The 12,690-nt window shown below is 36.4% G+C and overlaps 1 protein-coding gene across 1 annotated transcript in view; it reads right to left on the reverse strand.

Moving 5' to 3' along the window:
- RBM44 (RNA binding motif protein 44) overlaps positions 1 to 12,690 on the reverse strand; it is a 31,757-nt gene that overhangs the window by 2,998 nt on the left and 16,069 nt on the right. Inside the window, exons 4-13 of the mRNA XM_059168970.1 lie at positions 12,263 to 12,321; positions 10,911 to 11,087; positions 10,255 to 10,438; positions 10,143 to 10,165; positions 9,928 to 10,012; positions 8,112 to 8,226; positions 7,053 to 7,181; positions 4,578 to 4,657; positions 4,395 to 4,468; positions 1,940 to 2,228 (exon numbers count right to left, since the gene is read on the reverse strand). Coding sequence (XP_059024953.1) covers positions 1,940 to 2,228; positions 4,395 to 4,468; positions 4,578 to 4,657; positions 7,053 to 7,181; positions 8,112 to 8,226; positions 9,928 to 10,012; positions 10,143 to 10,165; positions 10,255 to 10,438; positions 10,911 to 11,087; positions 12,263 to 12,321 — 1,215 coding nt within the window. The remainder of the gene's footprint in view (positions 1 to 1,939; positions 2,229 to 4,394; positions 4,469 to 4,577; positions 4,658 to 7,052; positions 7,182 to 8,111; positions 8,227 to 9,927; positions 10,013 to 10,142; positions 10,166 to 10,254; positions 10,439 to 10,910; positions 11,088 to 12,262; positions 12,322 to 12,690) is intronic.

The raw sequence follows: 12,690 nt of genomic DNA on the forward strand, positions 1-12,690 counted from the left end.
GATATCACCTTACACCAGTTAGAATGGCCAAAATGAGCAAGACAGGAAACAACATGTGTTGGAGGGGATGTGGAGAAAGGGGAACCCTCTTCCACTGTTGGTGGGAATACAAGTTGGTGCAGCCACTTTGGAGAACAGTGTGGAGATTCCTCAAGAAATTAAAAATAGAACTTCCTTATGACCCTGCAATTGCACTACTGGGTGTTTACCCCAAAGATACAGATGTAGTGAAAGGAAGGGTCATCTGTACCCCAATGTTTATAGCAGCAGTGGCCACGGTCGCCAAACTGTGGGAAGAACCAAGATGCCCTTCAACGGATGAATGCATAAGGAAGATGTGGTCCATACACATTATGGAGTATTATGCCTCCATCAGAAAGGACGAATACCCAACTTTTGTAGCAACATGGACGGGACTCGAAGAGATTATGCTGAGTGAAATAAGTCAAGCAGAGAAAGTCAATTATCATATGGTTTCACTTATTTGTGGAGCATAACAAATAGCATGGAGGACATGGGGAGATAGAGAGGAGAAGGGAGTTGGGGGAAATTGGAAGGGGAGGTGAACCATGAGAGACTATGGACTCTGAAAAACAATCTGAGGGTTTTGAAGGGGCGGGGGGTGGGAGGTCAGGGTACCAGATGGTGGGTATTATAGAGGGCACGGATTGCATGGAGCACTGGGTGTGGTACAAAAACAATGAATACTGTTATGCTGAAAATAAATTTTAAAAAATTAAACAAACAAACAGGGGAATCTTGCTATATTTGCAATGAAATGAATAGAGCTAGAGTATATTATGCTAAGTGAAATAAGACAGTTAGAGAAAGACACATCACATGATCTCACTCATATGTGGAATTTAAGAAAACAAATTAGCAAAGGGGGAAAAAAGGGAGAGAGACAAACTAAGAAACAGACTCTTAACAATAGAGAACAAAATGAGGGTTACCAGAAGGGAAGTGGGTGGGGGGAAGGGTTGAAGAAGATTTGGAGTTAAGGACTGCACTGGTTGTGAGGAATACCAGTTGATTTAAGAAGTGGTGAATTACCATATTGTACCCCTGAAACAATATACTCTATGTTAACTAACTGGAATTTAAATAAAAATCTCCAAGCAGCAAACAACCCAATAAAAATGGCCAAAATATGAACAGGAATGAAATGCTATATACACAGCAATATGGATCAATCTCCCAACACATTAAGCTAAGCTGTCAGGCTAACAATGTTATGTAATATTCATTCACATGACATTCTGGAAAAGGAAAATCATAAGGAGAGGAAACAGAGTAGAAGACTATGTTCTGGAATGAAGAAACTGTTCTGTATTGTGACTGGGGTGTGGTTACACGTCCATGTGTGGTTTCCTAAATTTGAAAATACCAAAAAGAGTGAATTTTATTCTATGTAAATCTTTAAAAAACCTGTGGAATTCCTATAGGACCCCAGGCACACTCCTGAAGAGTGGAGAGGTGAGGGTAAAAGGGGCAACTTCATTATTTTCCATGTAGTGTTTAAAACCCTGATGAGATAAAAATTGAGAGCATATATAATAAGATGACTATATTTTATGGTTTTAGTGATTATAAGCCAAGATTAACTGTGAGAAAGGGTGAAGAGAGAGCAATTAACTACTTACACAGGAATACTATCCAAGAATAGGGACAAAAAAGACTGCAAAGTACTGGGAAAGAGTCTGGTTAAAGAGAAACAGTCTATAGCCAGACCTACAAAGATCTACATTTCTCACCCCCCAAGAGCAACTGGAGTTCTACAAAAACAGGTTAGGGTGGATCCATGGTTAAAAAGGATAGAGATTAATATTCTCATCCCCACTTCAAGCTCCCTGATTCTGGAGTTACTTGTTCTACCAAACTACTTACTGCAGTACGGCTTATACAAAGACCACCGAAAAGATCCATCAAGAAAACTAACCTTCTGTTCAAAAGGAAAAAACTCACTGTCTTGCTCAGATCCCAGCTGCCTTGGCCTAGTTCTGGGCAATCTTGAAATAGAGGAGACTGAGGTAATTTCTTTGTTGGTGTTTCTCTCCAAATTATTCCAAGTAACTTTATTTCCATTTTTGTAGGAAAGTGGTGATGTATATTCTCCAGGAGTTTTAACAAGCCGCACGTTTACTGATTTTCCATTTATTTCTATCCCATTCATTTCTTTCACAGCCATCTTTGCATCAATGTTTTTTTTAAAAACAAGGGATGCATATCTAACATATAAAAGCAGAAAACCAAAAGACTGTTAATGACTAAATTGCCTCAAACTCCACTTTGTAACTACTGGATATATACATACTTTTGCCCTTAAAAATAAGATAAAAAGGTTACTATACTTACCTTGGGATTAGGAAAAATAATTATTTAGAATAAATAAAAAAAAGAAATTAGGAGTGCCTGGTGGTTCAGTTGGTTAAGCATCTGCTTTTGGCTCAGGTCATGATCTTAGGGTCCTGGGACGGAGCCCTGCATGGGGTTCCCTGCTCAGTGAAGAGCCTGCTTCTCCTTCTTCCTCTGCCCCCACCCCACTCCAGTTCTCTCTCTCTAAAATCTTAAAAAAAAAAAAAAAAAAAAGCAAATTAGGGGCGTCTGAGTTGCTCAGTTGGAGAAGCATCTGCCTTCAGCTCAGGTGATGATCCCAGAGCACTGGGATCAAGCTGCAAGTTGCATCCCTGCTCAGTGGGAGGCCTGCCTGTACTCTCTCTGTCAAATAAGTAAATATAATCTTCAAAAAAAAAGAAAAAAAAATGGGAAGTAAAAGACAGCATTTCTTAGAAATTCTCTATTAATTTTATATTAAAATTTAATGTAAAACATTTGTAAAGTTGCTATTTGACAGAGTAACACAGATTAGCAGTCTTAGGACAATTGGTTATCACTAAAAAAGTTAAAATTAATCTCTATACACAAAACATAACCTTGAGGTGGATCAAAGGTTTAAACATGAAAGGCAAATTTTAAAAACATTTGGCAGAATAGATAAGATAATGTCCTTAGGACCTCATCACAGAAAAATAAGAGAACCAAAAAAAAGTTGGAGAATCTAACCAGAATTTTAACCATTTGATTGAGAAGAAAGTTAGGCAAGAGTCATTCTTCTGAAATCACCAGCCCTAGATGGGTTAACAGAAGGACATATACCAAATCTGGAAAGGAGTTGCTTTCAAAGGACAGAACTATGGATATATTGTTACAAGTTCCTCTACTTTTCTTTTAAAACATGTTTTCTAAATTTCCACACAGTATGTTATATACTTCAAGTAATAAATGTTTTTTTAAAAAAATGATTCAACAAATACTAAAAGAATATTTCACATCAAGTAATACTTCCAGGATTACAAACTACTTTAATGTAGTGGAGTGTATTAACAACACATCAACAGGTCAAATAAAAAGAGTACATCATCTTAAGTGACTCCATTTAAGACAAAATTTAACAACAATTTTTTTTTTTTTTTTGAGAGAGCACAAGGGGGAAGGGGCAGAGCGAGAGGGAGAGAAGAGACTCTTCAGCAGGTTCCAAGCCCAGTACAGAGCCTAACACAGGCTTGATCTCAGAACCCTGAGATCATGACCTGAGTCGACATCAAGAGTTGGGTGCCCAACTGACTGAGACACCCAGGTACCCATATAGGATCCTTTCTTAATTGGTAAAGACTTCTTTATCTGAAATAAACAGCTATCCTTGTTAGAGATGAATAACTAAGGCCTTTCCACTAAGCTATCACCATTTTGTTTGATAATTTTGAATGTTCCTACAATGTCACAAAACAGAAAGTAGCATGATAAATATTGGAAATGACTATATGTAGGTAAGTTAAAAAACATTAAAACATTAACTAAAAGGTAATTAAAATTAAAAATAATCAAAGCACAATTTTCTGAGTGCCTATTATATACTGGGCTGCATTCCTATTGCTTTACTTATTAATAATTGTCTCATAGCAATGTGATGAAGGTGCTATTATTATCCTCATTTACAGATGAAGTGCCTGAGGTATGTAAAGGTTAAGTAACTTGCCCAAATTTATTCAGCAAGCTACTCATGCAACTAGGAACAGAACCCACGCCATAAGCCATCTAGCTACAGAGCCCACTCTCTTAACTAATGCACTCTACTGCCCCTGTGTGAAATGGTAATGAAATAGGATTAAGTACACAAAAATGAATAAGCCATTAATACCAAATTAAAAAGTATAATGGAAGATTTGATCGGGAACTGCACCATTAGTGATGTAGCTGTCAACATGTCTCCCCCAACCAGGCTGGGAAAGCTCTGTAGAAATGGCCTGTGACTTAACCGCCACTGTGGCTGGTGTCCACTCCTGGCACACAGCACATACCCAGTAAGTGTACCTTACTGAATTTGGAAAACCTACCTATAATTAGTAGAAGAATCATAAATTGAAATTTCAGAAACTTGGTATTTCTGGAAATGAGACCTTAAATCAGCCTAAAAGAAAAATAAAAGTTTGTGAAAGGTAGAAAAAATTTTTTAAAAATCAAAATATGAACAATTAATAGATTTTAAAATGAAACTCAGAAAATAAGTCCTGGAATACCTCAGATACTGAAGGGCAGAGACCACCAACATGTATCAAGTAACCTTTATCTTTTCGTAAAGTTTCAAGATTCTTCATTTCTGCTTATAGAGAAACATAATATATGACCATTAATATTTCATATTTAAAAAGAAATGTAAAAACTTTTGTTATCACAAAGCTTATAAAGTTATTACTGAATATCAGCCCTAGTCTGAAGACCAAGAGTCTAGAGTGTAGTTTTAAGATTTTAGGGTAAAAAAGGTGTCTTTCATTTGTCTTTGGTTCAAAGAAGCACTATCGAGGAAGGGAGATATGCAGAGGACCCTAACTGCCCCCATGTCAATCCTGGCTAGGCCTTATGGATATTCCTGGGCTGGGGAAATATCACACCAACAGAACCTTGAAATCAGAAAAATATCAATAACAGGTCTATAACCTGTTAATGGTAATGGCACATTAGGAAAAAAAGGGGGAGTTCAAACTACTTGATTTACACAGCACTTTTTGGAAACCACAAATATTAAGATTACAGATACAGATTTTTCCATTCTCAGTATGCATTTTCATGGTTTCCATTTTGAAGAGAACTTGGTCTGAAATCAAAAAGGATCCACTGAATTGAGATTCTTTTATTTCCTGTCAAAACCAATACCTGGCACATAGGTAATACACAATAAATATTTGTTGAATGAATTCTTCGAGTAGTTTTGTTTAATTTTTATATAATAATGGGATAGTTGTAAGTTTTATATTTTTCACTCACTAGTAATAGCCTAACACCTTCTGAGTGCCCCTCCCACTGCAGGTAGGATGCCCAGCACTTCACCCACAACCTAGCAATTGTTATCATTTCCATTTTCCAGAGGCGGCTGCTGAGGTCTTCAGGTTACAAATCTAGTTAAGTGGTGGTGCTGCAATGTAGGCAGATTTTTTCATCCCTAGGCAATAATAGCCCAACCTTCTTCATTAACTTACTTCCTTTAGCTTGCATGATCTCTTTGGTTTATCATATATAGTTGTAAAGAAGAGAGTGAAACTATTTATCTGTATACTTCTATCCACACTGAGGTGTGGAGGGAGCAAGAAGCTACAGTGAATAAGCATTAGGACACATATATTTGACTCATCCCCTTCACCTTGCACTAGTTCGATACAATAGGATGACTAACTACCCCATGGGCAGAACACTATACTTGACCCTGGGGACAGATAGTGAACAAACTATAAAAAAAACTGAGCTAATATGTGATGTGGGAAGGCAGTTTATAGATCAGGTAAGATAAGTACATAGTATGTGGTAAGTGATATGGACAAAATTAATGAAAGGTTGGGGTGCCTGGGTGGCTCAGTGAGTTAAGCCTCTGCCTTTGGCTCAGGTCACGGTCTCAGGGTCCTGGGATGGGGCCTCACATCGGGCTCCCTGCTCAGCGGGAAGCCTGCTTCCCCCTCTCTCTCTGCCTGCCTCTCTGTCTGTGATCTCTCTCTCTGTGTCAAATAAATAATATCTTAAAATAAAATAATGAAAGGAAAAAAAGTAGTTAGAATAAAGCTAGATGATAAAATGTCATTTATTTTAAACTGTATATGTGTATTAAATACATGCATAAAATGCATAAATGAATGGTAAAGAATATTCATAGAGGTTACTGCAGATTGAAGAACCTTCAGGTAATTTAAATTTTCTTATATTTTGTTTAAAATATTTTTTAAAAAATATTTTACTTATTTAACAGAGAGAGAGCGTGAGAGAGAACGAGCGAGTGCACAAGCACGGGGAGCGGCAGAGGGAGAGGGAGAAGCAGACTCCCTACTAAGCAGGGAGCCTGGTGGGGGGCTCAGTCCCAGGACCCTGGGATCACGACCTAAACCGAAGGCAGATGCTTTACCGACTGAGCCACCCAGGCACCCATTAAAAATCTTTATTTATAGAAGCATTATTTATAGAAGCAAAAAAGCCCCCCAAAACCATTACTATTATATAAAATAAAAATCCATGGGAGCATATAGAAATAAAATAAAGGAAGGTAGCATATATTTAGAAATGACAGAAGGGGAATGATCACAGAAACTAGAGGAAATTCCAACTATTATAAGCAATTGAAGACTATCAAAAGATGAAAACATTAATAATTTGATCTATTTCAGTAAAGTAAGGGAAAGAAAACCATTTCAATCCCTCATGCCAGTCTGACAGATCTGCTGAGGGTTCAGTGGAAGAGAGGGTCCGGGAGGAGTAGTGGTGTTGCCCCAGAATGGCAGAAAGGACTCGGACCTCTACTGCTAACTAAATCTGGGATTTACGTTTTTAGCAGTTTTCTGAAAGAAAGGAACATTATAAACTGATATACTTTCTAGAAAAACTGACCTCTAAATGTCCAATTTCTCATTTTTTATAATTATAAAGGAAAGCCAGAAACAAAATATTAAAACAGTTTAGTTCTCAGAATTACAAAATGAGCTACAGTAGTATTTCTTAGTAAATTAAGAGCCAACCTTGTGGAAACTTGGGATCCCCTTTGTCTTTTTCTATTTGATTTTCTTGAATTCCTGACAAGTCAACTCCTGTCAGGTTTTCTTTAGCATCAAACCAGTCTTCACTTAATTCTCGATAATTTCTGCAGTCTGAGAAATTAAATGGAAGCAGCTATGAATTATGTACAATGTTAAACTCTGATAAATTATTAAAAAGCTTCTCAGAATAAGTCAGCATGAGGATAATTACTAGTTTTATGTAAAAATAAGTATCAGCAAAGTATAAACCAAGCATAAAGAATTCCTTGAGAGGGCCCCTGGGTGGCTCAGTGGGTTAAGCCGCTGCCTTCGGCTCGGGTCATGATCTCAGGATCCTGGGATCGAGCCCCACATCGGGCTCTCTGCTCAGCAGGGAGCTTGCTTCCTTTCCTCTCTCTCTCTGCCTGCCTCTCTGCCTACTTGTGATCTCCGTCTGTCAAATAAATAAATAAAACCTTTAAAAAAAAAAAAAGAATTCCTTGAGAAAGGTTTTTTGCTAGTCACTGAAAAATACTATTCTGAGTGATCTGCTCCCCAGTTTTCTTTTAATTAACACTGATTCTTAGCTTACTAAAAGCCTTATGTTTCTGATTTTTAAAGTATCCTTTATTGACGAAGAGACACATTTTTATACACAGAATAATAGTAAAACTCTTTAAAAAGGAATTAATCAGTACTGCAGCTCTATTTCATTAAAAACTGAATTAATGATCTTTCTGGAATGATTGTAATCTCTTCTCATAGAAGACAAAAACAAAAAAAGTACAATTTACAGATATAAACTGGACAGAAGAAATAATTTTCAGATTGGAAAATACGAACCAGAAGAAAAAAATCTGTATTATTATTTGATTTTTCAAATATATTAAGTAACCTTACAGATGCTAAGTAGATGGAATAAGAACATACTTAATGTTCATAATTGGAATGATGCCATTCAGTCAATCCAAAATGTTGATTTTGATTTAATGAGTGGGTACTAGGAGTATTTTAAACCTTGCAATTTGTTTTTGGGCAATGTGCAGAACTCTTTACACTGACCTTTGTCATCAAGTTTCAGCTGACTAAAGTCTACATCGATGTCACCATTTTTCAAACCATCTTCCTTGGGTAGTGCATCCTGTTTAGGATGACTACTGTCTGACAGGAAAGACATCTGAGGATTAAAATAATAAAAACAAAAATAAATATGGACTAGCGGTTACTGCACTGATGTTCTGTGGCAGGTACTCTTCACTAGCATCATTCAGTCCTCACAACAATGAAGGCAAACAGAACAAAATCATTTTCTGTAAGTGAGCAAACTGAAAGTAACTTGCTGCTTTATGTTGGTCACACTTAATAAGAGTTTTAACTCAGCCTGTGCATAGGGACAGCCAACACTACCATTATTTAGCAAAGTGTGGCACGCGTACACACAAGAAGTACTTGAAATGATTTTCAGAAGTGTTCATATAAGGACTTTTCACATTAACAGTAATATATTTAATGTGTACTTATAGGATCCTTTTATTTATAAAAAGTGGCATTTCTTTCCCATATTTAATAGTTACTTTTTACCCATAAATTTATTTAAAAAGGAGAATTATGTAGGGGCTCCTGGATGGCTCAATAGGTTGAGTGTCCGCCTCTTGATTTCTGCTGAGGTCATGATCACAGGGTCATGGGATGGAGCCTGCTTGGAGCCTGGTCAGCAGGGAGTCTGCTTAAGATTCTCTTTCTCCCTCCCCCCGCCCATCCTCTACTTGTGTGTGTTCTCTCTGAAATAGATGAATAATCTTTAAAAAAAAAAAAAAGGTGGGGAGAATCATTTAAAGAAAAATATGAAGCAAGTGATGTTATAGGTAATACATGGCTATGGAAAATTGTGAAGATGGTACAGGAGTAGCTGAAATTTAGCAACTATCCTATCACTATATTGCTTTTCACACATAACCTGTTAATTTAATGAGATAGGTATTAAAATTTCATCCTAACTTATAATAGGTATCGTCTTGTAGCCCAACTAAGATTATATATCTGCATCTTATTAAATATTTGTGGAGAACTGAGGGTTTTTTTGATCAAGTAGAATGATGGAATACATAATTTGCTAAAGTAATTTACTTTTAATCATTTGTTAATAGAAAAGTATATAACTCAAGAAACTAACTTTTGGTTTAATGCATCTTATTATTCAAGACTACCCAAATAGTATAACCTCAGGTTTAAGACCAAAATCTGAAAACAGCAACAAGGTTCAGCTTTTTCATGGCACTGCCTCACTTCATAAGGAATAAAGCCTGTGCTTCTATCCCACTTCACCCTCTGCAGAGTGCTCTTACACTGATTGTCACTGGAAACAGTGACAATACAATACAAATACAATACCTTAGAGGGACAAGAAAGTTCAAGAACACCTACAAAAGGCATTTAAAAACTAATTTTGTCATTTCAGTAAAGAAGGAATTAAACTTTTGCCTTGTCTAAACAATTTATTAGTTTTAAGCAATGTACCAGCATGTCAGTGGCCAAAAGTCATGGTTGCCTTAGACAGTTCAAGTTTATACCAGCTGTCGTGGTGAGTCATTAATATCACTCACTGCCTTTCATCCTCAGCAGTCTCCTGGTTTGATGGCCACCCTAATGAACAGATACCACTGACATCTGTTTGATAAGGGCATTGTTCCTTCTAATCAGTTATATCCCTCAAGTGGTACTACACAAAGATAGCTGACTGAAAAAAAAAAGATGTGAGAGCTTCTGAAAATTATGGTTTACTTTGCTTAAGCCAGAAAATTACAGATTTACATTAATGAGCTACTTTTTAAAAAAATCTCACTTGCATTAATGAGCTACTTTTTAAAAAAAATCTCACTTGAGAGAGTGTCTTTTTTAGGCCTGAAGAGACGTCAACATCACGTGTTCTTTGATTATCTAGTTCAGGATCTGGTCCTGAAAAGCTAAACAGACAAACATTTTATTAAACAGCTCATCAATGTTCTGAAAAGGATCAACAGAAAACTTAAAGTTAACCAAATTAAGCAATTTTTAAGATCTAATGAATTTATATTAGATGAAACCATAACTTACACATGTGATTCTTCTTTCATCAGCTAGAAAGAAAAAAAGGAAGAAAAGTTTTTTAGTTTAAAAATGTATTCTGTGCAAACAGAATAAAGTTTTAATTATAAAACATACATACCGTGGAAGCAAACGTAGACAAGGTTGATAACAATTTTGATTCCATAGCCAGAGGAGGCAGCTCTTCCAGAGGCATGCCCTTGTTTATTTTTTCTTTCAAGCTTTCATATCTAACCTTTAAGTCTCCCAAAACAGACAGTAGTGCTGATCCTAATTCCTTCTTAGTAGAATCACTTGATAAATTTCTGTTCAAAAGTCAAATTTACAAAACTCCTTAGACACAAGTCATCCATTTAACACTATTATATTATACAATGAGTTCTAACTCTATCAGATTTGTAAAGTCTTCTTCTTTTAAATATTTAGTAAAAGAAAACCAAAGATGTTTTTCTAGGAGCAGCAGAAGCAGCCCTCAGTATATAAGCCAGAAAGAATATGGCAGGATGTCATACAAACTCTGCTGCTGACTTAATCATACTTGGATTTTATAAACATCCAATCTGTCTTTTCACTGGATTCACCATCTTGACATACCCTGCTGCCTCTGCATGAAATTAAAATGACTTTTTAAAGTCCATTAACCCTAGACCACTTAACAAACCCAATTACAGTCTATCCCTCACTTTGCCTTTCAAAAATAAAAATTAAGGAAAATTTTGTTATAAATGTAAAGCTTATAATAACATTCTAAGATACAGATTTAAAGTTAACAATCACCTATTTACCCCTGCCCCATTCTCCACTACAAGTTTGTAAATATCAGTGCAGTGGCGGTGGCACATCTGATAGTGAACATTTAAAAGGTGCAACTCTGCTTTGATGGCTCTCTGCATGATTTTCTGACAGCACTTCGATGGCAAACTCTTCGTCGGCTCTTTAGAATGCTGACATTCCCTTTAAAATAAAAGACTGGATTAGGTAAGATTCCAAATATTTTTCTCTGTTAATGACATGCCTCTCAAAGAGATTTTAAATTTCTTACTATTTTCTGTCAAGTTTAAATCAATTTCTACTAAGACGGAAAGACTGTAGGAAACATTACATCTTCAGAAAATAAGGATGTCAAATCCAAGTAAATATATTCTTTCTAGAAATCAAGAAAGTAAGAAAGTTTCCAATTTATACTTTCTTTTACCAAAAAAGGATTCTGAAGTACAGAATCAATTTTATTGATCCATAATCAATAGATTTTCAACCTAAATCAAGCTTCGGCCAACATTTTTAAAGATTTTATTTATTTTCTTGTCAGAGAGAGAGAGAGCACAGGCAGGCAGAGTGGCAGGCAGAGGCAGAGGGAGAAGCAGGCTCCCTGATGAGCAAGAAGCCCGATGTGGGACTCCATCCCAGGATGCTGGGATCATGACCTGAGCCAAAGGCAACTGCTCAACTGACTGAGACACCCAGGTGTCATTGGCCAACATTTTTTAAAGTTATAAGCATTCTGGATGGACATGGTTCTTAAATGTATTGTCTTGCTTCCTTTTTTAAAGGTTTTATTTATTTATTTGAGACAGAGCAAGTAAGCACCGGATTAAACTCATTAGGAGAATGAAGAATGAGTGAAGGAAAAAGTAAATGAACGCAGAGCATGAAAACTAATTTGACTTCTCAGAGACCTGCCCTTTCTTCTCCAAATCCCCACCCCAGATTCTCCATGGATGCAGAGTAAATTACACAATGAATTAAAATCAAGATTAAAATACTCCAGTGAAAGCAGCTATTTACTTCTTCAAATATGTAAGTTTTCCATAGGTGCTACTTTGTGTTGGTCTACAGGGGGATCGAATTGAGGAAAATGGAATAATTAAATCAGTATAGATTTGGGTTGAATAAATAAAGAAGCCATGAGTTTCTGAAGGAATTATTGAGATATAATCTTAATAAGTGAAAAGCTTTAAAGTTATACATTATTTTAATATTTATTTGTTTGAAGGCAAATGGCTGAAGCAGATGATCTCTTAAAGTCCCATTTGGCTATTATTCCATATGGTTAAATACTCTACCAAAAAAGCAAATTACTGTTTTTATTTTTCCCCATGTATATCTATAGGTTTATACACCTGATTCACCTTTCAGGATCTTTCTTCAAGTCTGTGATAGCAGACGCTTTTCTTAATTCCAGGGGATACTGGAAAACATGATTTAAAATGAAATTAGAAAATAGATGACAAACACAGATAATTTTTTTGTTTTTCTTTTTGAAAGTTTATTTACTTATTTGATAGAGACAAGTAGGCAGAGAGGCAGGCAAAGAGAGAGGGAAGCAGACTCCCTGCTGACCAGAGAGCCCAATGCAGGGCTCGATCCCAGGACCCTGAGATCATGACCTGCACTGAAGGCAGAGGCTTAACCCACTGAGCCATCCAGGCACCCCTAAAATCCAATTTCTAATTGACTTGGTGGCAATAGCTGCCACCCAAACGGACACAGTTCAGTAGCAATCTATTCACCTTTTCCCTCATCCAGCAGCCCCTCATGAAAGCATTAGGAAGCCCGG

The sequence above is a fragment of the Mustela lutreola genome, chromosome 3, assembly GCF_030435805.1.
Source record: "Mustela lutreola isolate mMusLut2 chromosome 3, mMusLut2.pri, whole genome shotgun sequence".
NCBI classification, from domain to species: domain Eukaryota; kingdom Metazoa; phylum Chordata; class Mammalia; order Carnivora; family Mustelidae; genus Mustela; species Mustela lutreola.